The 27,896-nt window shown below is 44.7% G+C and overlaps 1 protein-coding gene across 1 annotated transcript in view; it reads right to left on the bottom strand.

The window, feature by feature from the left end:
• Positions 1-21,692, bottom strand: part of RFX7 (regulatory factor X7) — a 47,896-nt gene extending 26,204 nt beyond the window's left edge. Inside the window, exon 1 of the mRNA XM_065733748.1 lies at positions 21,351-21,692. Within this exon, the coding sequence (XP_065589820.1) occupies positions 21,351-21,496 (146 nt within the window). The 5' untranslated portion in view covers positions 21,497-21,692. The remainder of the gene's footprint in view (positions 1-21,350) is intronic.
• Positions 21,693-27,896: the final 6,204 nt, after the last annotated feature.

Genomic DNA, 27,896 nt, shown 5'->3' with positions numbered 1-27,896 from the left:
AAAAGACCAAGTAAAATATCTGATGGATATACTAAAATGAGAAGCAAGCAAAACAAATGGCTCTAGTGTCTGGTGGTAATAGGAGGTAGAACTACTGAATCAGCATCTACTGTTAAATCACGATGTACAAAGAGGCAGAAGATTGGTTGTCTTGCTTGTTACAGCATCACTCTGAAACCAGAAAGTCTAAAATATGTCCTGCAGAAACTGCTATTAGTAATGCCTCCCTTCCATACAATAATGGCATATCGCTAGAATGACAGAATACAATAAAAAACACAGGTAAAACCAGATGAAAAGCCTGCTGAAGATCACTCATGTTAAGGTGATCAGATGGGTAGACATTTGGGAGTGAAGCTAACCTACTCGGGATCTGTGCACGCCAAGGATGCTAAAGACGGTAAAATGGAAGCTTTTCCTCACCTAGGGGAAGTGGCTCCCATCTAGTGCAGCAGCTGAAGGACACCCAAATGTCACCTCACTCTTCATAAACCACCAGTGCACTACAAATTCAAAGGACATTCAGAAGCATGGAACCTGCCTGTTGCCATTAAGAAGCGCCACTGCCTCTGACTTCAAGCTGACCAAAGCCACCCAGCTGCTCCTGCAGCACTGCTCTCACCCTACACTCCACCCTGCCCCAGTGCCTCCAGCCCCCAGCAGGATCTCACAATGTTGCTGCTGCTGCAGATCCACAGGCTCTCACAAAGCAGCAGTTACAGCAGCAGGCAATGGGGCTCAGGCACGTGCATCCTCTTTTATGTCTAAACTCTTCTACAGCTTCACATGATAGCTTAATACTAAAAAGCTGCACAGAAGATAAAGGCATGCAGGGTACAGGCACACCCAACTCAGCTCAAATACAGCCGCTATTCTGCAGAGCCACACACGACATTTTGTGCTAGGCTTTTCAGGAAGGCGTGCTTCACACAGCACGGCTGACAGTCCTGGCAGATCCTGCCAAACTGCACATAAGCATGCCCATTTGCATTAACACGTTCTTCCTGTAAAAAGAAAGAGTCAAGCTGCCAGGAGGCAGCTGGGCAGGAGCTCTGCGGAGCTGTCCTTTCATCTCCAAACATCAGCCAGCTAAGCGTCAATTCTCGGATCCAGTTCAGGCTCTTCCAGTTGTGACCTTCCCTTGCACAGCACCACAACAGTGTCTAGAAGGAACAGCTACACGGCGTTATTTGGACCAGTGAATACGATTTCCTGTTTCTTTCTTTCTTTTCCTTTTAAATCAACTGGTTATGACATTTTAAAAGGCAAAGGTCCCATGGCTCAAGCAGGAATAAACGTGATATCTATTTTAAGGACAACATATTCTCTTCCTGTTCCATTCTCCTCAATACACTAGAAGGATATTGTAGCCATTTGTTACCAGTAAACAGAGGCTTTTTTCATCCTAACCAGAACTCAAGCTAACAGCCTGACTTCATAGCCTGTGCTTAATGACATCAGTGCTTCTCAATTTATCTTCCAGAGGAGTGGATCCATGTCAAAGTCAGGCAACAGCAGCCCTGAGGAACCAGCTCTTTGACAGGGGACATGCAGGGACACTGACCTTTGCCATGGTCCTTGGCAATGCACAGAAAAGCTCTGTATGGTGCAATTTTAAGATGTTGCATAACTCCATCTCATCAGGAGATAAAAGGACGAGTGGCAAACATGGTAAACTAACAGCCATCTCAGTTACAATATATTTGCCAATTTCATTTACTGCTCCCCACTACTTCCTTTGCTTATTTACAGGACAGATGTGTTTTTGAAAGCTGACAATTTTCAATTTTAAAATAAAGAAGTCTGCTTCTGTCTCTGCCAAATGCATCAATTATCTAATAACTACTTTAATTACACTAACCACATCCATTGTACTCACTTTCATAGGCACCAAGATTTAATTTGGTCAGCAGCCTTGAGAGACTTCTGGCAACAGTCCGCTCAGTTAACCCCCCTACAACCAGCAATCACAAAAGCATGGCTGAATCAGACCCCACACGTGGAGCTATTTCTAATGCTTGGTGGCTACCACTCACGCACTTTGCTCCACATCTAGTAACAGAGAACCAAAAGTGGTACATGTTCTCACTAATGAAAATGACTATTTGAATCTACTAGTGACTCAAGCACTCTGGAAAACTAAAATTAGAAGTAGTACTGGAAGCCAACAGCTAGCTCTGCTCCTTCTGGACAACTGCTCCATGCAGCACCTGGGTGCCTGCTAAAACTTCCACTTTAGTGATGGCCTCCAACAAGCAGCGCAGCTCTGCCACCCATCCTTCTGTAGCCCTTTATGCTGAAAGTCTCTCCAACATCAAACTATTTCCCTTATTTGATTTAAAACTTAAAGCGGGCTACTTCAGGCAGTTTCATCTAGGGTACAAAGCACCTTTTCTGATTCTGAGGGAGGCTGTCCTCTGTGAGGGATACTGAAGGTGGCCACTTTGGACAGCTTGCACAAGCATGGATCCAACGCAAGAACCTGGCAGTATAAAACCATGAACCAAAACTTTGCAAAAGAAGATCCACTGATCCTGACACGAACAACAGTGAGCGGTTTACTCAGCAGACAATACCAGTTTGTAAGTTCCAGGCTACCCCAGAGGGCAGCAGAGGTGGCCTAATGAACTGCAGGCAGTTCAGTCCCACTGCCCACAGAAATGCATCTCGAGAACTTCAGCTCTAACCCAAAACACCAGCCTGAACCAAAGAGCTCCCTTCTGAAGAACTTCCATTAGCCATCAGGTACAGTGCTCAAAAACAAGGGCTCAGCATCTATTAAACAGCTCCAAAAAGAGGGGTAGTTTAGCCTGTGTTTTCCAGAAGCATGACAGCAGTCCCCTATAAAGCCTCTGTGCTTCATGGAGACCTGCAGCCCCATTTCCTCCCACGAAACGCACTGGCAGTTTTTGTGCTGCAGCTGACAGCCTTCCTGGGAAGCTCCTCGTCAGTGCTCACAGACTCAGTTTCTGACTCAGTCTTTAAGCTCAAGACCTCAGACAGATTCTTGAACATTTACTTCCAAATGCCGCAGTAATTTAAGCTCCTAAATGCTGCAGCCATTCTCAAGCTCCGTAGTTATCTCTGGAGATGGGGGGGGGGGGAAATGAAATCAGACTAAAGCATTTCCTCACATTGCTCTTCCATCTTGTGCCAAAGTATGCATGTCTGCTCTCCTTGGCCTGTTTGTGAATTTCTACTCAGAACAGCCCTGTTTTAACAACCCTGACTTGGCAGGAGCAGAAAGAAGTGTGTGTTCTCTGCTCAGGTGCTCAGCTGGGTTTACTCTGCACTGAGGGGGAGGTGGAGAGGAAAGAGCGGGGAGAAGGTAAGGAGATGGAATTTTTTTCAAAGTGGCATAAAACCAGATGTTGCCAACCTTACTTTCAGGAGCACGCAGCTGAACTACGTGAGTAATATGGGAATATCCTATTACAAGAGATGGCAGAATTCAGCTGTTCCGGACATATTTAGTATTTCCTTAATGCCACAAATAGTGGAGGCCATACAATCACAAGAGATACAAGAACTCTAATGATGACTCTATAAACCCTCTGAAAGCCTGCACATCACTGGAACTAACCCTTACCACTTTTCAAATGCAAATCGCTCATTCAGCACTGGAGATGGCAGCCAGTGAATACTGAAGGGCCACGCAGAAGCGCACAGCTATCACACCTTGCAAGCACTCAGCCCCACAGCACAGCTCCTGTCCCAGCAGCAGTGCATAGAGAAGGGCACCAACGAGGGGCTCATGGCTCTGTGTCCAGCAGAGAAGGACAGCTGCACCTCCGGGAATGGCCCCAGCCCTAGAAGTCACAAGGGACGCAGCTCTGATGGTTCTGCACTAAGGCTGAACTTAATCCTCAAGCAAAGGAAGGTGTGAACAACAGCACAAGTGCAGTTTGCAGAGTCAGGAGAAAAGTGAAGCCGCAACTCACAGCAGAAAAATACTGTAGCAGTTTAAGTAAAGTGACTTAGGAAGCCCACAGACACTTTATCATTCTGGCTTTAACACCCTCAGTGAATTGGATACAAACAGTCTGTGTATTCCCTTCAGCTCCACACTAGAAACATTTGCATAAACTGCAATACCCTCCTGAAAGCACATTCTATAGCCTCAGAATACAGCCTAGGATAAACATTATTACTCTCATGAACTCTAATGCAATTTATGAACAGGAACAGCCTTTTGTAACTGCTCGTGGCTATATGATGCATTGTGAAACCAGGATAAGACTCCAGACCAGACAGGAAAGGTTTCCCACTGCAGGGCTTCCAGGACACATGCACAAAGTCGTGCTATTACCTGATGCACACTATGCAGGAAGAAAATTTGCAACTACAAACAAATATCCCACTGCATAGTTACTGTCATCACTGTTAATTATTTAGTGTCTCACATAAAGCAGTTCCCATCTCAGACAATAAAAGGGAAAGCAGGTTTATAAAGCTCTAAAATAAGCTTCCTTTGAAGAAGCAAGTCAGGGGGAAAGCCACGAGCCTCTTCTCTTGAGAGTTAAGCACAAAACCAGCAAACGCTCAGTGCAGTTCCAACAAGGACCAGAAACAGAGGCTGCTCAGCAGCCACAAGGAAACTTCCCAGAAGCTCATTTGTAGCCCATCTGTACGGAGACATGGTGCAAAATAAGCATGGAAGGTACCGGAGATAGCAGAGCTGTATGCCACAGAAGAATTACTTTGGCCATATGAACTTTTACAATCTAGCTACTCAGCTATGAAAAATCTCCATTTCCTGCTACATTAATCATTCCCCAACACAATTTTCAAGGGTTGTCTGTCAAACTACTTAACACTAAGGGCTAAATGTAGGCTTGAAAGGCTGCTCCTATGGTGGAACAATACGAAGTGAGCAGTGCTCCCCAGCCTTCCTGCACAGCGAGCATGCTGTCTCACAGCCACAGGAGGTATTCTGGTGCTGACAGTAACCAGAAGTGCAGTGGCTTATTCAGCTTTCTGCCACCTCTCTGCCTCTTCCAAAAATCCAGTGAGTTCCCAAGGACTCCACTGCTAAACATCAGTAGTGCAATTCAGGGAGTTATCTTTATGAAAAGTGATGTTAAAATAGAAGAGAATTACTAAACTGAACACACCCCTTTTCAAAAGATTTGGATATCTCCTCCAGATCTATGATGACATCACAGAACATTTATAAAGAGATCCATTTATTTCTGAATGCTGTGAGGAACTATTCCATAGCAGGATTACCAACCACGCTGCAGTAAGTGGTACTATCAAACACTCCCAGCAGTTCCCGCACGATTCAGCCCTTAATTCTTAGTTTTAGTGAATTAATACCTCTCCTTCTTAGAGTAACAGCTCTAAGCTTATATTTATATAACCTTCCATTCAGAAACATAAAGAAATGTTAAACTGAAGCTAAGGATCTTTTATAGAGAAAATTATGAAAACAGCCGCCTATGTTTTTTACTCAATTAACATCTTAACATATGCCATGTTACATTGTCTGGCTTGGATCACGTTGATAAAGAAGTAAAATGACTGTAAAAGCATTCTGATTAAATATTTGGAAAGCAGAGCCGCAACAACATTGCAATGTGTTTCAGTTACTGGAGGGATGAGCGCACTGCTCAGCTAACAGAGTGGCAGCTCTGGCAGGCACAGGCCAGCACGGAACAGCTACAGAGTGAAAGGGAAGCACACCCAAGCAAGGCATTTCCACAAGTCACAACTACCGAGTCTCCTCCATCCTCACCTCTCCCCGTGAGAGACGCGGAGCAGCCAAAACCCAGGGCTGCTGATGCCACCTAGGGGCTCTCTTCCTGCCTGCACTCCTCTGTACCCCGTGGAAAATTTAACCTCATGCCTTAAGGGCGAATTAAACAATGTTACAGGCCACACCGGGAACCTCAGATGTCCAGCAGCCAGCTGTGACTTCAGCGCTGGGGCATTGTGGGGTGGTTGAATCCTCCGTAAGAACCGGGCTTTGCAAAGGTATCTACTCAAAACCAGAAATAATTGATGACTATCCCATTTTGACTTCAATCATATTTATGAATTTAGCGATTTCTACTCTGAAGATAATTAATCTAGATCTGTGTCTTCACACAGCAAAATTACACTAACGAAGTACTATTTCAGAATTCTCGAAACACTGTTGTACCTAGCTGCCTTGTACTACCTACCTCCCCACAGCTAAACGCTTTAAGCAAACAAAGGACCAAAGCCATGGGAAAACCAGACTACGGCAGTATAAAGGTGAAATCGCAGCCCATGCAGTCACCTGTAGGTACCACTCCGAGTGCAGCATGATCCATGGAAAGCGCAGGCTCTTACTCAACTCACTTTTTGCATCAGAGTGCCTTTACGTCAGATCATGCAAACTGCTCAGACAGAGAGGAGTTGGGTTTTGTTGAGTTGGACCTGTTTGCTGACCCAACAGAAAATGTATCGTTTCATTAATGCAGACCAGCCGCCCGCTGAATCAATTAACTGAACCAGCTCATCCCACAAGCCCATGATCCAACGAGAGACAGAAACGCAAAGCCACAGGATCAGTCATCTCAGGGATGGCTCACACCTTTATCACTTTCAGCACAACATTCAAACGCCCTCCCAGCAGTGCCACAATAAACTACAAGAAGAGAGTGCTGAGTCAAGAATTTGGTACAAATGAAGACTTATAAACAAGACAGCTACCCGTACTGACAAGCCCACCCCAAACTACTTGTTTAAAACACCGCCATTAGCTCCAACACAACCAAAACATCTAACGCAAGGCAAACCTGTATTCAAATGCAAGCATACTCTCACTCCAGATAAAAGGTAGAGGGACTGTAATGGCATTACAAAAATTTCCACAGTGTTCCGTCCACTGAAGATGAATGGAAGTATCCAGCTAAGGCCTCAAAAAAGTAAATGTAAAAAGTATCCATCAGTTTGTAAATACTGGCTCTGCCCTCCAGCTTGATGCAAGGCAAACCACTTTTCTTCACAAAATAAGGAAGCAAGAGAAACAGCAAACCGATAAAACAGGGGAACAAGGCTGAGCTGCAACCAACTGATCTTTCCTGTAACCTAATCTACACCCTTCCACTTGCTGAAGTGAGTAAGCAAGGCCAGTTTTAAATTAGATGCAAAAAGTAGCAACACTGACGTCAGGGCTGAAAAAAGTATACTTCAGCATTTTCCGTTACTTCAGTTTAGTTAAAATTGGACAGAACTCATGACCTCAACGCTTGTTACTAAAATAAAGCAGGAAAAACGCTTCATATAGGATTAAAAAAATTATTTAATCCCCTCAACATTCCCACAACTGTGACGACTACACGAGTAGTAAATAACACCAAGCACACAAACAGCTGAGCAAAGAAGGAAGATAAAACCGCTGATGAAATGCCCAAATCTCAAACACAGCCCATTGTAACGAAACACAAAGAACTGCTGACAAATACAGAGCTGGGACATATTATACCTGGGTCTGAAACGTAAGTCCACCATCTCTTGTTGCCTTCTGCAGAAACCCAACTGTACACAAATACTAAAAAACCCTTCCACATCTCTTACAGAACTGGGAAAATCTTGTGACACCAGGTGCCCTATCCCAGTACAGAACCGCCGCTTAGAGTTCCTGTTGTCATTCAGGTTTTATTTGTGTGTTATTTGTAATTATTCAGAGATATTTTCACTACAAGTTAGTCAAATGAACAGGAAGAGACAAAATGGTTTTTCACATCTCTCGTCCCTGTTCTCTTTAGTGCTGGACTGAATTAAAATCAGTGTCTGTTCCTATATTGAGGCAGGACTCTACTCCAAGGATTCAATGCCCTCTGTACATAATAGGGGAAGATAACAAGGCTTCAGAAGAGCTGTGTCCTGTGTTTATTACTAACAATCTGTATGAGGCACTGCAAGGTAATTCCAAGATGAGTCTGCAAGGACAGACTGCCTAGAGAGGCCAAACACAGAAAGCACAACAAGATCTCAAACTACACAAGAAAAAAATCAAATCAGAATTTAATGTGAACTGTGTTCTGCTAAAAGCAGAACAGTTTGTGCCTAAACAGCAAACTGGCTATCGTAATGGTTTGCATAGTTCACAAGGAAACTGTTTCAAAAACTGCAAACAGACAAGCTGCTGCTGCTTCCAAATTTAGCCTATAGATAGCTGTAAGATCTGCTACAGCATTTCACCTAATGGCAGCAGAAGCTTAATCCAGTTATGACATTATTACTCGAGGTCATTATTTCTGAGGGGTCTCATCTGGAGATGCTAGAATGCATGAGATTCCTCTCAAGCCTTTATCCCACATCGTACTATGAAGACACCTAGTGAAACTAAAGGGGTGGCATTCCTCAGCAACGCTAAGAACAGAAAATACAAAATGCCCATGATGCACAGGTGCACAAATACCCTCTGTACCATCAGCTTTATAAAGCCAAAGCCATTTCACTCCCATGCCTGCAGAGGCACCAGGTCACAGGAGCAGAGAGGACATATGGGACGCACACCTGCTTTTGTGTGTTCTTCTCTACAAACCGTGGCTATGAATGCCGTCTAGTAAAGTGCTGTGCTATATACACTCACGAGAAAAAAGCAGTGGATTACATTTAACACACACACCAAAATGTACAGACGCATATATGGCTATGATTAGTGAACACAGTTACACAAAGCTCAGACAACCCAATAGAAAAGCCTCCAGTGTTAGCAGCACTCTCAGAACAGCTCCCTACACTCCCAAGTTGCAAACGCATGTTTTTCTGTGCTGGCACAGGTGCTGGGACAGGTGTTTTTCCTGTTTATTTCTCATGGTTCCTTTAGACATTTTCACAACCTGTAGCTATTCTAGTTGCTTTTTGTTAACAAACAGGTCTGCTGCTGGCTGTGCCTCCTCATTATCTTATTAATTTGGTACCTGGGAAGGTACCCTTCAGCAGCACTATCCTAAACAAGCCCAGGCCTGGGCACTGCCAGGTCCCACAGACAAGTCAATGCTCTGATGCACCACTCCAAATCCAGCAAGAACAATAATTGCAGGGCTCCCATCGCCTGTTTAGAAGGAAGCCTGCCCCCACCTCAGGACACAGCCAGCCTTCACACCACCACTGCTGTGCTGCCTGGGGCCTGAAACAAGCCCGAAGGCAGAGCAGCAGTGCCACAGGGCTGGCACCATTCCTCATTCACCTCTAGTTGTAGGCTGGCAAACAGCACAGGCACAGAAACTGCCTGGTAGACAAATGAAGTCTCAAGTAGTTAGAAGGCTCTTGCCTATGTTAGTTCACACAACACCAAATCAGTACATCCCATAAGTTTCCCATCCTCTGATTCTTGGGAGACAAAAATCCTATTACTTAACTCCAAAACTAAGATCTTCAAAAGTTACACATGCCACTCCACATCTCAAGGGTTTGGTTTGCAAAGTTTGAGTTCTCTTCACCTGCAGCCCAGGTGAACTTTAGATTACTTGCAGACTCCAGGGCTTGTCTAAACCTGTAAGCTGTGTTTGATTCAAATTATAGCTGCACAAAATTTAATTAAGCCATGTAAGATCATACCTGCATGCATCTATTACAGTTTGTACCTACAAAGCTCAGTTTGAGCAGCTGCACTGGCTCACAGTTGGTAGTTAAACTGTGTCAAATGAGTGCACCAAGCAAGCCTGCGGTACACAAGCAGCTGTTCCAAGGCAGGCACACATCCACCAGGCCTGAGCAGCTCCACAGTGCACAGCAGCCAGCTCCAGAGGCAGAATCACCAGCAGCTCTTGCCCAAGTCACCTGCACTCCACCCACTGCCCTCACTGCTGACCTTCTGCAACTGTCATCAATGAACAAGCAAGACTTTCAGATTCCCTCCTTCCACCAACACCTCTAACTTCAGATTGAATATTAACAACAGTAGGAGTCGGTACTCAACATCCCATGCTGGGGCTCTACACTGCTCCTCAGAATAGATGATGCACACCTGGAGCTCTGCAGGCAAACTGCACAAAACTTGGCTCTGCCACACCGCCCTGCTCCTGTGAGTGACCTCAGATGGACACAAAAACATAAAACTCAGCTCCTTACTTCTCTAATGACTTCCCTGTTTTGCCAGCACAGAGTTGTCCATGAGCACTTTGGTGCCCATTCTAAATATCCCAAAGATATGCAAACTTATACCATGAATAACCTGAAAGATTTCAGAAAAATGGCACTGATTTTCTGAATTTCTCAAAAATTACACCACCAGAAGATAAAGTGGATGCAGACAGAAAGCAAGTTACTAAAGCAGTACTACCGGAGATAATGGCACTGTAAAAATTCACCTGCAGGCTGCAGCATGCTACTGGCTAACCTGCCAGCAACTAATCCCGTGCTGAACTGCACTTGTCACATCAGTGTTCTCAGAAGTTCATGCTTGATGGATCTCTCCAGAAAGAGGGACACTGCCATCAGCATTACAGAATTGGCTGCTCTGAATTATCATTCCTGTGAACCACACATAAACATATGTAAACATGTTTAAACATGCATAAACATGCCAGTAGAAGAACACATGTCCACATTAGAGGAACGTAAATGTGCTAACAAGAGGGAAAACACAATTTGATCTCAATTTCCATGGTGAACTACGTAGGTACCTCCAAAAGTAACACAACAGATACGAAGAGCACAACAGCATTATTTGATAGAGCAAATTCCCAGCTACAAAATACTCCTTTTTCAAGAGAATCACCACCGTTAGCTATACGTTTTCACCAACCATGAACAAGAGCCTGCACACCACATCCAACAAAGTCTGCACCAGCAGAGGTGACCCACTGTCACTTCTGCTGAACACATCACCCTCTGCCCCACTGTGCTCACATGCACTGGTTGGTCTCCACCAGCACTCAGCAAACATCAGTGGATTTGAAGTACTTACTAAGAACTTTTCTGAAGAAAAATCACTGTTAAGCGACAAAAATCTGTAGTAAATACAGAACATCTTGAGCTACTGGTAGGCAACGTTCAAGCAAACATGGAGGTCTCTAAGCACTGTCAGAAACAGGGCTTCCACACACTCAAGCAATTGAGCCTTTGTGTTTTTTCCCCACTATGTGTTATCACCAGCTTCAAAAAGTAGCATAACCACGATGGCACAGGAAACACGTGTTCCCAATCCTTCCAACAGAAGCAAGCTTCTAGCATGAAACAAATGCAGCCATGGGAACACATGCAATGAAAACTAAATAAGGACAGCTTAAACGCCTTGTAACTAAACAGACAAACAGAACTGTCCTTTTTTATTTTTATTCTCAAAGGTGTCAACTTTTTTTTGTTCGCCTTTATTAACCAGGAAAAATGACTAACATTTATGTTACCAAATCTTCAAGGTCAGAAATTATCATTTCCTCATGCAAAAAATACTAATTTACAAGATATTTTTACCTGACATTTCACAGACGTTTTTGCCCAATGTAACATAAAAATCAACATTTCCTAATCAATGTAAAAATATTATTTTCCTTATGCCTTCAGTATATTTATTGATGAGAAGGATTTTTTTTTCATTTGACCCAGTAAGTTAACTCTAGTTGTCAAATTCAATTAATGGTTTCTGTTCAAAATAGCCCTTTTCAGAATGATACATGATAATCACACTTCACTCATCCACCGAATGGCTTCCTCTCAGCTGCCAATTCATTTCTCAACTTTTGATAAGTTAATCATTGAACTCTGCAGGCATGGCAAATGTCATTGTGCAGCAGGCTCCTGGAGCTAAAAGCTGGCTTAGCTCTTCAGTATGCCATGGTTCCAGGTGTGCAACGGAGTCACTACGGTTAGCAAGCAGCCTGTCTGTCTTTTAAATATCAACTTACCTACTCAGTTTAGCTTCCTATTTAAAATGCACATACAAAACCAAAGACGGGCAAACTTTTAACATATCCTTCAGAACAGACGTACCGTGACTCCTCCTCAGAGCTTGGATAAAAAGTTCCTATGCAAAAGTTGACTCCTGTAAGAGTTTCAAAAGACTTTTTGGTCTTTGTTTCAGGCAGTCTCATCATAGTAGAAAGGGATTAAGGTTTTATGCAAGTTAAGAAAGAGAAGTAATGGGCACCTACACAGGACTTAAAGTTCCATCCATAAAAATATTAAATTAATGTTACAACTTTTCAACTTATAGATTTTCAAATAGTTACAAATTCAGATATTGAGTAACTATCATTTGAGTTTATGCTTCAGTATACTAACATCTGTGGAAAAGGCATGCAGGATTAACATCATACAGATAACTCAAAATCTTTTCAGGTGTCTTCTGATCAGGGGCAAGAAGCAGCTGAGGAAAACACAGGAAAAGAAAACTGCCCATCATATGACTGAACACACCTTGGTCTCAAGGTAATTCTTGTTTCTCTTTGAAATGCTCTTGAGGCAGACACTTCCAGACAGTCTTGTATTAAGAAAAAGAGTTCCAAGAGTCTGTATTGCTGACAGCCTGAAAAAATTCACTCCTTTATAGGCAACCAAAATAATGAACTGTAATTCCTGCCATCTGGTACAATCCAACTTTTCCGATGGCAAAAGTCCCAACAACTTTTTAATGGCATTTAGGAATTTTTGATGAAAAAATATGGACTGTCTCCATACCTGTGAGTCTATCCATCAAAGAAGATGGCCATAAATTTCAGATTTTGACATTTAACCCAAATTTCCTCTAAGGGAAGGTACGGAGATTCGTCAAAAAGCAAACTCTCCCTAGTAACTTGATTTTCTTCCCAGACTTGAAGTACCTGGCAATTAGAAAGTGATAGCATCCACACTGAGCTCCAGGGAAACACTATGCACGGTCTGCCGCTTTGGAGCAGCACAGGTATGCCTCCAGAAACATGCATCCTTAGGCACAGCTCTCATTTCCACGTCATGTAGTACATTTATTAGAAAAAGACAGTAACTCCTGCAGCTGCAGTAACATTCCAGAGCAAGATTAAAAATGTGACAAGATGCCACCTTTTCCATCTTCTCACAGCATCCACCATGCCGATCTCCTCCTACACAGAGGGCAGCAGCAGGATGTTGCTCACTACACCAGCAGTGCCCCTGGCTCACACCAGAGCAGGACTTTGAGGGCACCCAGCACCTCAGCAGGGAGAGGGAAGGCAGCCAACGTGCCCAGCAAGTCAGGTGCTGCTCCTGACCATAGCTCCTAGGCAGGGCTAAACTAAAGCCAAAATAAAACTCTCTCTACCTTGAGCTATATCAAAATAACAACACATATTAAGAGATTAAACTATTTTGTTTAAAAGGATTATTAGAGTGGCAGACACACTCCTCAGAAAAGCTCATGGTAATGTATTGACGGTCCATTTTAAGCACTCCTGCTGCATCCAGCTCGTATGCAGTGTCCAGCAAAACCAGCTGCCACAAGAGATGCATGGGCATACATTAAAAGGTAGAAGGATGAAATGCAAAATCATATATATTTATATAAAAAGAAGAACTAGCTTACATTTATCTCTTTTTTTCTAAGCACAAAGTTTTTAAATATAATCTTAGCTATTAGGGACTGTTTCATTTCCTAAGCAATTCAGAAATTTATTCATATTTAGGATTGGGTTTAAGATTTAAAACTGTCCAATTCCTGTCCTCACCTGTCCCAACAGCGCTGAAAGCGTGTTATACTCACAGTATGTACTGAAGAACAGACTTAAAATCATCCCTGCTGAAGTGATCGCTTCAGGGCAGGGAGCCTCATGAGAAATCTACTTGGGGCCAGGCAGCACTTCCAGTATCATAAACAAGCCTTACTGGAGAGAACAGAATACAGCAACAGCCCCCTCCACTGGTATGCAATAAAGCTCAAACATTGTACATGATGCAGCCAACAAGATTTCATGAATTCTGAAATTGTTAAATAACCCACACTTTTCACTTTGTTTCTATCTGTGTTCTTTTAACACTGCAAACATTTTGTGTACCCAAATTTTAACCCTTTGGCTTCAAAAACTGGGCCTTTCCCCAGGTATGATTCCAACCGACGACAAAAGGACAGCTTTGCATGTCTGCCATCCATCCGAGTCCCCGCTGCCTGACTTCTCACAGGCACCACCATGGACCATCCTCATCTACCCTGACCAACAAAACAGTCTCCCTGACTTTGCGCTGATACAATGTCACTGCATTAACCCCAACCAATTAAAAACAAGTAACAGGGAAAACAGTCAAAGATTTGAATGTTTTTCCACTGTCTAAATGATTAAATATGCAAAAACAGAAAACACTTGGCAGCTTACTGAAAGCCTGCTGATGGCACAACAGCCGATAACAAGCATCCTACTTGATGACAGATAATCCTTTTCCCATTAAATCAAGAAAGCATTAGAATTGAGATACTGGCTAACTTTGCTGAAAACAAAACAAAACCTCAAAATTCCCATCGATCTGAGGGAACACAACAAAACATTCCAACAATTTCAGAACTTTTAGATGTATTTAGGGGATTTTTCTCACAGGCCTGAAAGAACCAATTAGCACTGGCTTTCTGCTTGGACTCTTTCTGGATGACAGATCATTGCATTTTTATCTGTTCAATTTACCTTCTAAATCACCCAGCAATAACTTTTCAAACATGCAGTTCAGCACTCTATCCAGACTGCTCTAGAGGCATGTTAATTGATCTACAGCCATATCCCTGACTTTGCAACTTAAAAATAAGGGGTTTCTTACTCATATATGAAGCTCTGTAATATTAGACATTAGAAAGATTTGAACCAAAAATCCAAATTTGGATCCTGATCAGAATTTTGCAGCCCTGGCCCTTCTCCAAATACTTCTGTGGAGTGAAGTAACAAGAGAAGGCAAATGGGAGCTGTATAAAAACATTAAGCTCAAGCCCTGCTCTCAACCACACGTGCACACACCCCAACAAAACCATCCCAGGCCCCAGTTATTTCAAAGTTTAATCGGTACTTCAGCATAAATTTGAACACCGAAACCTGACCAATACTATCATCTTAAGCAGTTACAATAATATTTGATGTTTTGTTTTCCTGTCAAGCATCCAGAAAATTTTAGGAGGTGGTTCTAAGTGCTCTTCTCAGATAGAGATGTGGATTCCTATTTGTCAGTGGTATACACACCCATGCAAACCAAACAGAATTACTTCAAATCGTACACAACCCAGCTACAGGGGCCAGAGGTGACAGCCCCACCACTCTGTGCTGATTAAGAACTCATCAGAGATGCCACCCTGAAGCACAATGTCACACTGACTGGCTTCAACTCCAGTGGAGGAAAGTGGAATGCAGCATTTACAAAACGAGGAATTGTGCATGCATAATGCTGTGAAGTCAACAATTTAACGCACTCCTATGCATTTTAAATGAAAAGCAGTAAAACTTAGCCAAGTCTTTTGTAGCTTGAATACTGTTTTTCTCAAAACATACTTCATTTGATCCTGCTGTTTCAAGAAGCAAAGAAAAACAAAACCCACAAACAAGAGTGAGAAATCCACTCTTCCTAAAAGCAGATTTACAAAGATCTTCTTTCTGCAAAGCTATCCACTCAACTCGGAGCCAGGATATTCAATAAAACTTCAGCTCCATTCTCAAAAGGTTACACAAAGGTCAGCATTCATTTTATTCAGGTTTATTTTCTAACCTTGTAAAAATGCCTGTGGACCAAATTGGCTCCTACACCTGCTGACCCAGAAACTCCACCACCATGATGCCCGCTTGGGAAAGTTGCTCCCACGCTGAGCTGGCACTGCTCCAGCGAGGGGTGCATGTGATCAACTGCTCTTTCAAGCCACTTCAGCAAGAAGCTCTTCCACGGGAGCCCCCCAGTAGGGTGGTTTCCTGCATATGGGAACATGCAGTGAGAGATGAAGGGTGTACCTACATCTTGCTCAAGGGAACAACCCATGGACAGGATGGAGCAGACATGCTCTGGGAAAAGTGGCAAACGCTGAAAGATTTATTTAGCACGATTCAAGAGATCTGCACCACAGATGGTTACATCCTGGCACTGCTCAGAATTTGCTTACTGCCAAAGAGACATAGGCATATAAGATAATCAGACAAATGGTTTTATGGCAATACCTTCCCCCAGAGATGACTCTCGCCTTAGAAGTGCATTTTATCCTACAACTGCAACAAGAGAGCTACCTTGACCAGTGCGTGCAGAACAGATGGAATCAAAGGAAACCAACTCCACTTTCTGTCCCTATGTATTTGAGGAAGCAGAGTGTGAAGGAGAATGACATGCTAAATGCCTTACCCACAGAAGGCCAGCCTCCCCTGAAATCACCAAGAACAGCTCTGAAATATGGTCCATGTGAATTTTTTTCCTATGCATTTAACTGCTTATATAGTATGTTGGGAAATGCACTCAGAACAGGCAAGTGTCACAATCATCTGCAGACAGCAGAACCACAAAGACAGGGAGTAGTGGGTAAGTGACAAGCAACATTTACTGTTTTAAAGCTGAGCTGAGAAGCTCAAAGTACTTTTTCAAAGGGGGTAAATACACATCTAATGTTACTTGGACTTACTGAACTAAGTGTTGCCTATACATCAGTCAACAATTTCAAGTTCTCCCTCACATTAGTTATCTTTTTCATTATTTTTAATTCTTTATTATATATAATTTATTAAATACTTTTTAATTAAAGAATTACAAAAGCCTTATTTCCCACCTCCAGTGATGACTTCACCAGGAGGAAGAAAGGCTTGGTCATTGGTGCACTTTAAGCTGTGGGCACAGAATAACTAGAAAGAGTCTGGAACACAGGAACTGAAATTCTCCACTCAATTTTGGCAGTTTAACAAAAAATAGAGGCTATTTATTTTTAGTTTTTGCTGTTATTTCCTGCCCTCCTGTTTCAAGCTACAGAAAATTGCAAGAGTAAATGCAGCTGCATTGGTCTACTGATGAATCCAACCTGACTCAAATACACCACCTTTTAAAGAAATACTTACAGGGTGTTATGGGAATTTCAACTGCAGAAGAAAACTACTAAAAGGTGTTTGCACCTGCATTTTCTAGTAGCCTGGAACACATTCCCCCTCAGCCTTCCTCTTCATTGTCAGTTGTTTTATTAAAAAAGACTGTCAATCGTGCTCTTCTACATATCTAAACATATAAATAAGCAGCAATTCCTGTTACAATAAAACTCAAAGGCATTTCCTAAATTGTGGAGTATTTCCTCTGCTAGCAGTCAAAGTGACAACAAGGAATGAAAGATGCACCTGCAAGAGCCTGAATGATGCAAGTCATGACAAAGAATGGAGCTTTCCAAAGACTAGAAAATACTGGTATTGCAATCAGCTAACCTGGCGTACTAGAGCAATGCAAAAAGCCCAGAACTCACAAGAGCACAATTCACCTCCCAAACCTGCTTTAGTGCATGATGAACCACGCCTAGGACACGTGGAAATCTGGCACTACGTGGCCCAGCTCGAAGGGCTTTTACAGTACAACTTTAACTAGAAAAGCGATTTGACAACACAAGTTATAAATCTGAAGTCTACACCCACTTCCAGTTCAAAGGACTGCAAAAGCAATGCTTTGTGTTTGTGATCTGCCCAGCCCTCAGCACAGCTTACAGATGAGATATTGGGGGGAGGGGGAGAGAAATTAATCTCGGGCAGAATTACTACGCTCCAATCACAACAGATGCCTATAGGACAAAAAGAGCTGAGATCCAGGCTAGGTGAAAGAAGCTGTGGCCAACCCATGCACAGATGCAAGTACCAGATTACCATTTACAGCAGTAAACAAGTCCTCATTTAAGAACCATCAGCACTTATTCACCACAGTGGACAAGGAAACAAACCCCTAAATTTCACCAACATGTGTAGCTATGGACTAAACTTTAAATTAATCCAGTGAGCAAAGGGATGAAATTGCCTAAAACTGCTGGTCTTTTTTGCTCCTCCCAGCAGGCACAGAGAACCTCAGCCAACACCTCTCCTCTCGGTGATGTCCGTACCTCAGTCCTTGTGCTATGCTCCGTTACATACATACGTTACTGGCTGCCTTTGGCTACAGATATTCGTTGCTAGCTTCACATTCAGCCTTTGCCAGCATATGTCTGGGTACAGAAATACCATCAAACAAACATCACATGTTTGTAAATACAGTCCCCTCACCCAAGAAAATAACTGAAGTCCCATTAGTCTATATGCTCAGACAGCTGACTGGGGAGGCTTCCCGCCTCAGGCTCTACTGTCTGGACAAAAAGCTATTAATAAATATAAACGTTTTAATGAATCTAAAGGGGAACAAACCAGGCAGATTAGGGTCCAGTGTCCAGCAAAGAAAGACAAGGACAATTCACCAACCTGCCCTGACTGACATTAATCAGCCGTCTGGGCTCCACAAAGATGTATTCTTCTGTCTAGACTCCTAATCCGTCAATGGGAAAAGACATCTAATATTATTTCTGTCCTTTTCATCGACAGTGTAAGAACACGTCTGACTGTCTGAACAAGTCACACACAACACGAAACAAAATCAGACATGACTTTGTTGGATGTGTTCGCGTGGGGCAGCTAGGAAAAACACAGCCAGACAGCACTACACTTAATTTCAGTTTGGCTGCAGCCATTAATCAGCTGCAGTGAGCTGCCATACCTGGCCTGCTGTATGTACGTGGTGTTGTAATGTGCAGGAACACTTCCCCATTTGTTTCTAAGCATAGATAAGAAAATCTCCCCCTCCCCAGACCACACTGATGGTCACTTTATATAGAAACTAAAACAAAGCAGAACCCAGACTGGACTCCTAGCAAGCACACTCTCAAGTCTTCAGTACATTTGCTGACTGTGCCTTTCATTCTAACTAGAAGGACTTAACCTATTGTTTGATTTTAAGAGACTTTGCACGTTCACAATTACTCAAGCTACTTCTGTCAAATGACATTTTAATTTAATAAACAGAATAAATTAAGTATGAGCTGAAATGCTGAACAACTCATTGTCCCCCTTGAGGCCCACATCACATACTATATTTATATTTGTCTGTGTGGTGGAAGGACAAGCACAGACTTGTTTGTGATCTTCAAGTCCAGCAGTTCAGTAGCTGCTATATTCTGCTACACTATTTTCCTTGTAAACACTTTCTGAAGACTAAAATCTTTTTAAAAAGGAAATTAAAATCAAATGAAAACAATAAAAAATATCCATCCACTGCACACAAATGCACAGGAGAAAAGAGGCAAAAAAAAAAAACCCTAAAACAATACAGAAGGGTGCTTATCTAGGTATGCTAAATCTGTAAGGAAGGAAACAAGGACTTGGACATGCCAACTGGCCAGCACGAGAGCTGGCAGGGCAGGGGAGAGGGGAGGAAGAGGAGGGAAAGCAGAAAAGAGGAAGCCCTCTTCTGCACATTGCACCCAGCTCTGTTAGCAACAGAGCACTGCCATTTTCACAAGCCTCCCACACTCCTGCACTGCTTGCTCCTCATCAGCACACAGCAGTTACTGACCAGGACAAGAGACCCCAGACTGCAGTGCAGAAAGGGCAGCTTTCTGCTCTGAGCACAGCATTCATGAAGCCCTGGCACTGCTCAAGACAACTGCATCCACAGAGTCGTGAATTCACATGGGACTCGAGCTCCAAATGAAAGCTGTCTGACAGTAATACAAAAACAGGGAAACACACAGAAATCCTAGAAGTCACAAAGGACGTGTAAACATAAAAAAAAGGTTTTATTACAGAAACGACCTGATCTCAAATACTGCATTTCTGCACATAACCCACACGGAGCTGACGCTGTCTGGAAGAGGCAGAGAAGTGCCAGCATGGTGCAGGGCTGCCAGGTAGCCAGGGAGGAAAGGTCACAGCCCCGTGGGGAATGCTGGTGAAGCACCCAGGAGACAGGGCTGCTAGGTGCTGGCAGAGCCCGCTGGCATCGAGCAGTGCTCTGCATTCCTTTGTGCCCAATGCAGTTGGGCTATTCACTGAGTGCACCTGAATCCAAGAAGCGATCTTCATTTAAAATGCTAACATATATGCTCTTTTTCCTTGAAAAGAAAACCCAGAATAACAGGGAAGGTTTTGCTAAGTAGCCATTTTGTCTTCAACTTGGACATGATACCTAATCTGAATGCAACGTAAACATGCTCCTGAGGCTTGCCTCCAAACAACACGTTCATGGAAAGAGAAGAAAATCCAGAAAGGATGTCACAAAACAGCCTAATAAATTAGGACAGCGTGAAGATGTAATAATCCAAACAGACAGGAAATTCTGCAGCTCGGATCTCTTCACTAGGTCATGCTGCAGAACAAAAACCACCACCAAAACAAAAGGTAGCAAGTGCTGCTTGAGGACAGTGAATTATTATTTACCATTTCAATTCTCAGAAAAATAGCCAAACAAAAGATGCAATTTCCCTACGCATCCAGACACACAGTATGCATATGCATACACACACAGCAAAATAATGCAAAGAAAAAACGGTACTTGGACTTGTTTTCTTTTACAGACACACTGATTCAGAACAAAAAGCTTAACACGATATGAATCAATGTACTGGATCAATGTGTTTTAGTAGGACGAATCCACGTATAGAAACATAAATAAAGGAAAGCATTGCCTGGGAGGAGTAACCTATATCTCCCATTCTCCACTTCCCGATCCTACATCACTCCCTTCAACCAGAAGCAGCTTTTAAAAACACCAAAACATAAATACTGCAGGTGGTGCCTCCTGCAGCTGGGGGGTGGGGAGGGCACGCCAAAATACTTTATTTGCACAGCAAGTAAAACTCGATTTATCCGCATCTCCCCACGCATACAGAATTCAGAAAAACACTGTTTTACTATAAATATTGATTGAATTTACAGGAAAAAAAACACAACGCACAACACCCAGAACAGATTCCTGAGCAGACACTTGCAAATCATCACAAGTTTGAGCCAGAGCTACATTCGCGTGCCTGCCTGGGAACTGCAACAACGGCTGTTTGCGGGGAGGCTGCAAAACGCACCGTATGCAGCGTTCCGGGCTCCATCACCGCTGCGCTGGGGGCTGCTCTCACCCAGGAAACAGCCGCGGCACGCGCCGACTAGTTACAAAGCCTGCAGCAGGTGAGGGGAAAGCCGGCAGGTTCGGCAGGGCCGCTGCGCAACTACCATCACCGCGGAACAACACGCGCTGACCGAGCCCCGTTACTCCGGTTAGAAAACACGCCCGGATCGCACCGCCGCGGCCCGGGGCCGGCACACCTGCGCGCTCCGCGCGCGCTCCCGACAGCGCCGTGCCCGCCCGCCCCGGGGCGCCGCTGCGAGGAGTGGGCCCGGCCGCTCCGCGCGCCCCGGCACAAAGGCTCCCCCCCACCCCAACCCCGACACCCCCGGCCTCACCACCCGCTCGGCCCGCGGCCCGGCCCTTACCAGATGGAGCTGCGGATCTTGTGCCGCAGCGCGCTGGCCTCGCCGCCCTGCAGCCCCGGCACAAGGGCCGGCAGGGCCCCGGCGGGCGCGGGGGTGCCGGCTAGCCGCCGCGGCGGCTGTCCGTCCGCCTGCTGCTCCTCGGCCATGGGGGCGCGGCGGCGGCGCGGGGACGCGGAGCGGGCTGGCCGCACTAGGCCTCTGCCGCAGCCCTCGAGTGAGTCGCCTTCCCTCGCCGCCCGGGGGACATCACGGGCGGGGAGCCGAACCGCGTCCCGCCGCTACGCCGCAGGATGGCGAGCCCGGCCCGCGGCACGGCGCATGGCGGCCCGGTCCTTCCCCGCCGCCGCCCCCGCGCAGGGTCGCTCCGCGCTCCCCTGCTTCGCAGCACCTGGCCCGGCCCGCCCCGAGCCGCCGCCGCCGCCGCTCCTCGCCCCGCGGCCGCCGTGCCCGCCCGGGCGCCCAGTGCGCAGGCTCGGCGCTGCCCGAGCAGGCGGGCCGCCCGCCGGGAGGGGGCTGGGGCCGGGGCCGGGGCCGGGGCGGCGGAGGGGTGGGAGCGGCTTTCCCGGCGGCAGCCCCGGGCCGGCCTAGGGCTGCCGGGTTCGGGTGCGGGCAGATCGCCGGCACGGCGGACGTGTGTGCGCGCACCGACGTGCGGCACTCGCGGAGCCGGGCGTGAGTCGCACGGGCAGCGCCGAGCTCAGAGCTGTCGCTGCGGACACGTGAGCCCCTCCCGCGGCGCGCAGCATTACATCAGCCGCCCGCCCCGCACCTCTCGCCCTCCGGGTGCTCCGCGCAGCCGCCCATCCTCCCGCACCCGGCGGTGTTTGTAAACAGCCCTCGGAAACGCGCGCCGACGGCGCGCACCACTTCCCAAGGAAACCGCCGCCAAGGCGGAGGAGCTGCCCCTCGCCCCGATCCCGTCCCGCGGTGCCCGCAGCCCCCCGTGAACAGCGAAAGCCGCTCCCCTGCACCTCCGCTGCTCCTCTCTTCCCAATTCTTCCAATTCCATTAGCGTTCGAACAGGAACTCACCATTTCCCATCTGATTTATACCAGCACAAAACGATCACGAAACCCCCAAACAGCCCAAGATGTGTCTCCCTCTCCTTCCCCCGATGTTCTCACGCAACAGCAGACAGCCTGACAGCAACACTCTTTCATCTTCAGGAGCGCAGACCCTATCCCAGTGCCTTCCTGCAGCACAGGACACCCAGCCCGGTCTCCCCTGCCGGCACCGAGCAGGGCACAGGGGGACCCTGCTCAGCCTGGGCACACGGATGGGCACCCCAGCACTTCCCCGCACTGTGCACGAGGATCAGTGAGGGCCTTCCTGGCCTGCAGCAATCCCTGAAAATATGGGCCTTGCACACCATTGATAAGTAAATACACACAGTATTGCTAAACGTAGATGAGTGTTTGTAGATGTCTGTCACCAAACAAAGCAAGAGTTCTTATATTAAATCTTCCCTTACACTTCCACTGCCCCGAATTCAGAACATTAATGGCTATGGCACTGAAGGGGATTTTCTTCTCCTCATAAAACCTGTAACCAGAATCACAAAAATGTCCATTCTTCTTCCTGCTTCTTCCTAAAAGCATTATTATTTTATTTTTACTTTTGAAATTTCTGAAGGATATCCAAGAAGTGAATATAAATACAAGTAAAAATTGTAATCAGAAGTAAACAGAAAGGCCTTCAACTTAAAATCTCCAACCACTATGCTTCCTGATCAACACACACGTAACCTTGCTCAGTATGACCAAGCTGATACTGGTGCTATTTGCTAGCTGCCTCTGCTCAGATCTCTGGTTTGACCCTTTGAAATCTGAGGCAGAGCTTACCCCACTTGGATCCCAGGCCTACAAAGGTACTCCCTGATTGAAACTGATGGGCCTGCATATCAGAGTGAGGTGCAACAGATGTGCATTGTGTTTGCGGGACCACGGACTATTACAACAAATTGGAAAAATATATGTAATTTTAGTGTTTCTTTCAGTCAAAACCAGCGGTTGGAAGACAAATTTATTATTGAGTTCCTTGTTAATTTAGTTCCCAGCAATGTCAAATTGTAGTCATACTTATTTATAGCTGGATTGGCATCATATGACCAAAAAAGAAATTAGTCACATCTATTCTGCAAATCCTGCTGCACCAGGCACATGCTGGCACCCTCACACCACCACTGCTACCCTGCAACCACACCTGCTGCTTAGGGCAGGATGCGATTAAACTGGCACCGAGATGAGTTTAAGTGGGCCAGACTACCAGGTTGCATTTTTGTGGAGGAAGTGGTCTCTATGCCTCAAACCTATGTCTGCACTCCCATATCTCACCACCAATTCACCTTTTTTCACAAAATTGTTTGGGTTTTTTTCCCTCATGCTTTTCTGGCATGAAGCCTTTCAACTACAAGTCCGTTTCTGATGCTGGGTTTGACTAGTTGAGGTGGCAACATATGGAGGCCCAAAGGTCTCTGTGAAAGTTTTAAAGAGCAAAATCCAGAGAGGTCCATTACAGAATCAAATAGCGACAGCACAAAGGGCCACACTCTGCTCTCCAAAGGGCTTTTTCGTGTTAGAAATAACTCCAGTGCTTTTCTCACATTCCCATAGTGTGTCTGAGCACAGGGTTTGGCCCAGGCTTTTTGTATACCTGTACTGACACTGAGGGAGGGCTTTTCCCCTTTATGTATTAGTTAGTCCAATACGCAGAAGCCAGCTTAGTTGACTTTTACACAACCAGTGGAACTAGCTTTGAATTTCATACGGTCTTTGCAAAATGCATGAAAGAGAAGTGGCAGCTCCTTATGTGCTGTTTGCATGGCTATATACAGCTACAATAAAAAGAAGAAATGGATCCAGAATAATTGTTCAAATGAAGAGGAGATTGTGCTGACACAATTATCTGGAAGACAGCGAGGAGGATCATCTAACTGCTAAGAGATGAACTTGAGCTCAGATGAGCTGACAAAACACTGAAGACCTTCCAGGAATATCCACCAAACACCACTGTAACCTTCAATTGGAGTCTTGGTACCTGCATGCTTTGAATACCTTTGTTGGACATGTAGATTGAGGCTTCTAGTCAGCATGGTATAAAAAGACGTGAAAATGAATATAAAGAGGTTAACTGGAGGTCCCGTTATTGTAAACAAAGGTATGTGCTTAAGTCTAAACGTGCCAAAAGCCTGATTAGCATTTTCAGGACTGGAATCTTAATTTTCTTTCCCATTTTCCAAATGTCTATTTTTAAGGAGTGCATCAGCTCAGCTCAGATGAGGGAGGCAAAGGGCTTTCTTGTCTTGTGCCTCTGTTCCCAGGCATTCCCCTTCTGCAGACAGATTTTGAAGATTGCAGATCTGTTTATTTTTCCTTTATTTCTGCTTCAGATCTAACATAAGCCCTCTCTGTAGGGAAAAGTTATGCTTAAATATGGACTAACCTATTTTTCGTTATTTTGTTTTGTTGGTTTTTTTTTACTCCCTGTTATTAATTGTGTCTGACAGTTGGGGAATACGCTGTCTTGTGCTTTCAAGGAGTAACATCTCACTGCCCTTTCTGAGCAGCCAGTACTGAGGGTGGGTGCTCTTCTCTGCCTCCTGTCAGTTGAGAGAGATCTACCATCTTATGTCTAACATGAGGCCAAGAAGAGATGTGAACATTCAGAGACTAAACTGAGGGTAAGAGGCGGATAAATAATGAAATCCTGCTATCTTTATCCTCAAGACAAGCATAAAACAAATTCTGTGAGGATAATTGACTTTAAAGCCTAGCTAAAAAAGGCACTTTCCAAAAGCTTTAAACACTGGTTCAGTGAACTCCATTTTGATGCCTTTTTTGCAGCTCTTCTCCCCTGGGGATGTATGTCACCATGTCTCCTGAGCTATGCCCAATACAGCTCCCTCTGATTTTCTTTATTTTGTTACCTCTGTTCAAGTGCAGCACTAGTAAAATGGAAATGTGATAACTAATAGTGCCCCAACTAATTTTAATATATACTTCAGCTTGTATGCTTCCAATCATTTAAAAAAAGAATCTAGTTTACCTAGAAAACCTTGCAACTCATGTCATGATAACTGACAGGAGAAGCTGGGCTGTGTTCAAATCTGGCAATGAAAAAGGGGGTATTTTAATTCTAAAAAAGCAGGAAAGCCTGTTTGAACAGGAGTTTACTGAAATTTGCTGCTTGAAACATCCATGTGGAGTGTGTGTGAGCGGTGTGTGGTGAGCAGTATCACAAGCTGGCAAATAGTGGGAAACACAAGGAAGTATGAAGCAGGCCCCATGATCACAAGTCCATCTCCAGCAGAGGACAGGTGTTAGCTACCACACTGACTCTGTTACAGAGACTTTTTTCTTGGAAACCATCCTCATTGTCTCCAGTTCTTCTCTGCTTTGCTGTCTCTGTTGTCTTTCATATCTCTGCGAGGCAGTTTAAGGTGCTAACAAAATGGATATGCAGCCCTGACTCTGTGCTGTTGTAGATGATCATCAGCTGCAAGACAGTGATGGTCTAGGCTCATATGAGCCTGCCTACAGCTTGCCCTGGTAAGGCAGATGAGGAGTGTGGTGTTATGCTGGGATAATGCAGATTGTTTACATTCTGGAAGTCACAATAACCCAATTAAATTTCCAGGATCCATTCAGTTTCTTTGATGATACAGACAGTTTGAAAGTTTTTGGTTCTATAATCTTCTCCTTTTCAGTGCAATAAATCTTTGTCTCAATGTAATTTGAGATGGGCTTAGCTGCTGAGCTTGAAGAAGTTATGAGTATGGTGTTTTATGTACTGCGTAGCTGTACTCAAGCTGAAGTGAGTCAATAAAGAAGGAGAAACACCATTTACTGCAGACTAAGAAAACTACTTAAAAGGGGACAGTGGGTCATGAAAGTGATGATTCAGACTGTCCTGTGCAAGGCTGATGAGTAGGAAAGAAGGCTGTCACTGAAAGAAATACCAGAGTTTGATGCTTAGCTGAGTCACGTTTCAAACTGACATCCTTTCCTTATCAGTATTATTGAATATCTGATAACCTTGCTGGTAAAAATATTTTTAGTTAGGCCACTAAGCAGATGCTTTGTCTTTCACTTGTCCTTCTTGCTGACCCAGAGGCTCACTTTTAGGGAGACTGACAGAATCAAAGACAAAGAGAGAGAAAGATATGCAAGTTTCAGATAACAAAGCAAACAGCATAACACTTCTGTCCTTATTTTTTTCCTAATGAAGTTCAATAGTGAACTGGAAAGATTCTAAAGTAAACACTGACTACCTTTAATGGTTGACTGCAAGAACTAGGACAGCTCCTGTTTGCAGGTGTACCTTCTGTGAATTGCCTCACCACATGGCATTGGTGGCCACTGGCAGATAATCATGACCCAGTTAAGGTCACAGTATAACATGGTAATGTAGATGTGATAGAGGATGGGAGAACACCAAATTCCCAGACTTGGTGGCAAGTAGAACAGACTCCAGAACAAGAAACTGTGAATTTCAGTTACATTGGTTCAAGAGCTGCATTCCCATATAGAATGTGGATGTCCTAAACTGGTGCCTAAAGGAATCCTGGAGGATTTCCAAGCACCCTGAAAAGTTTGCTTGCATTTTCTCCTGTATGTAAATGGACAAGATGATGATCCAGTGATACAGAAGTGCTTGCAATTACAGAAGTTGCCCTGTCATTCCTCATCTGACAAGCAGGAAACGTCTTGTCAAACACCAGATTCGGGACATAATCATGATTTTTGTTCTCAGAAGTTGTCTCCAAAAATGGAGGGAAAGGAAAAAGCTGCCCTCACATTGTGTTCAGAGAGCAGATGGGTAGCCTCACAACCCAACACAATTCCATAGTCTCATGTTTTGTCTCATCTATTTCCTCTTTAAGCTCCCTATTCTTGACAAGACATTACTGTACAGATCAGAGATCAGAGCAGTCATCTCTCATCAATACTAGCTCATGTCTCTGTTTTTAATACTTCTTTTTGGTCAAACTTCAACCCTCCTCCTGCTCATCTACTGGCACATGACTCCTCTCACTCCAAGGACCATGGCTGCTCACACAAGTTCTCCAAGCTGTCAGGATCCTCTCTTCCCCTGAAGAGCTTTCTAGCCTGAAAGCCCACTTCATGTGACCCTCCACAGTGTTCCTGCCAGCAGGCACGGCACCGTCAGCATTGGTGGCAGCAGTGCCTGGGACCATGAGCAGTGCTATTGGTGCCTGGTCAGGATGCAGCAGGAAACGTCTGGCCTCCACTCACCACCATCTGCTAAAATCAGGCCTCCTCTGGCAGGAGTCCAACACAAAGTAAACAGTGTTTCACAGCCAGATTTCTAACTACAAAATAACTGAGAAATATGGCTCTCTGCTCCTAGTTTTCAAATTTAAGGCATAGAAGCCTCTAGAAGCAAAAATCTTCTATGGATTCTGAGACCTTTTGGTTGCCAAATGGATTCATCACATTTAACACTAGGGAGAAAGTGCTCCGAAACATCCATTTTAATTAGCTAATTAGTTCAGTTCAAGCATTTGCTAATTTTTAAGATGATTTA

Source organism: Cyrtonyx montezumae, unplaced genomic scaffold (assembly GCF_038088225.1).
Source record: "Cyrtonyx montezumae isolate F1298 unplaced genomic scaffold, pur_monq_1.0 scaffold_17, whole genome shotgun sequence".
Lineage (NCBI taxonomy): Eukaryota > Metazoa > Chordata > Aves > Galliformes > Odontophoridae > Cyrtonyx > Cyrtonyx montezumae.
This window is presented reverse-complemented; position numbering and strand designations above follow the sequence as displayed.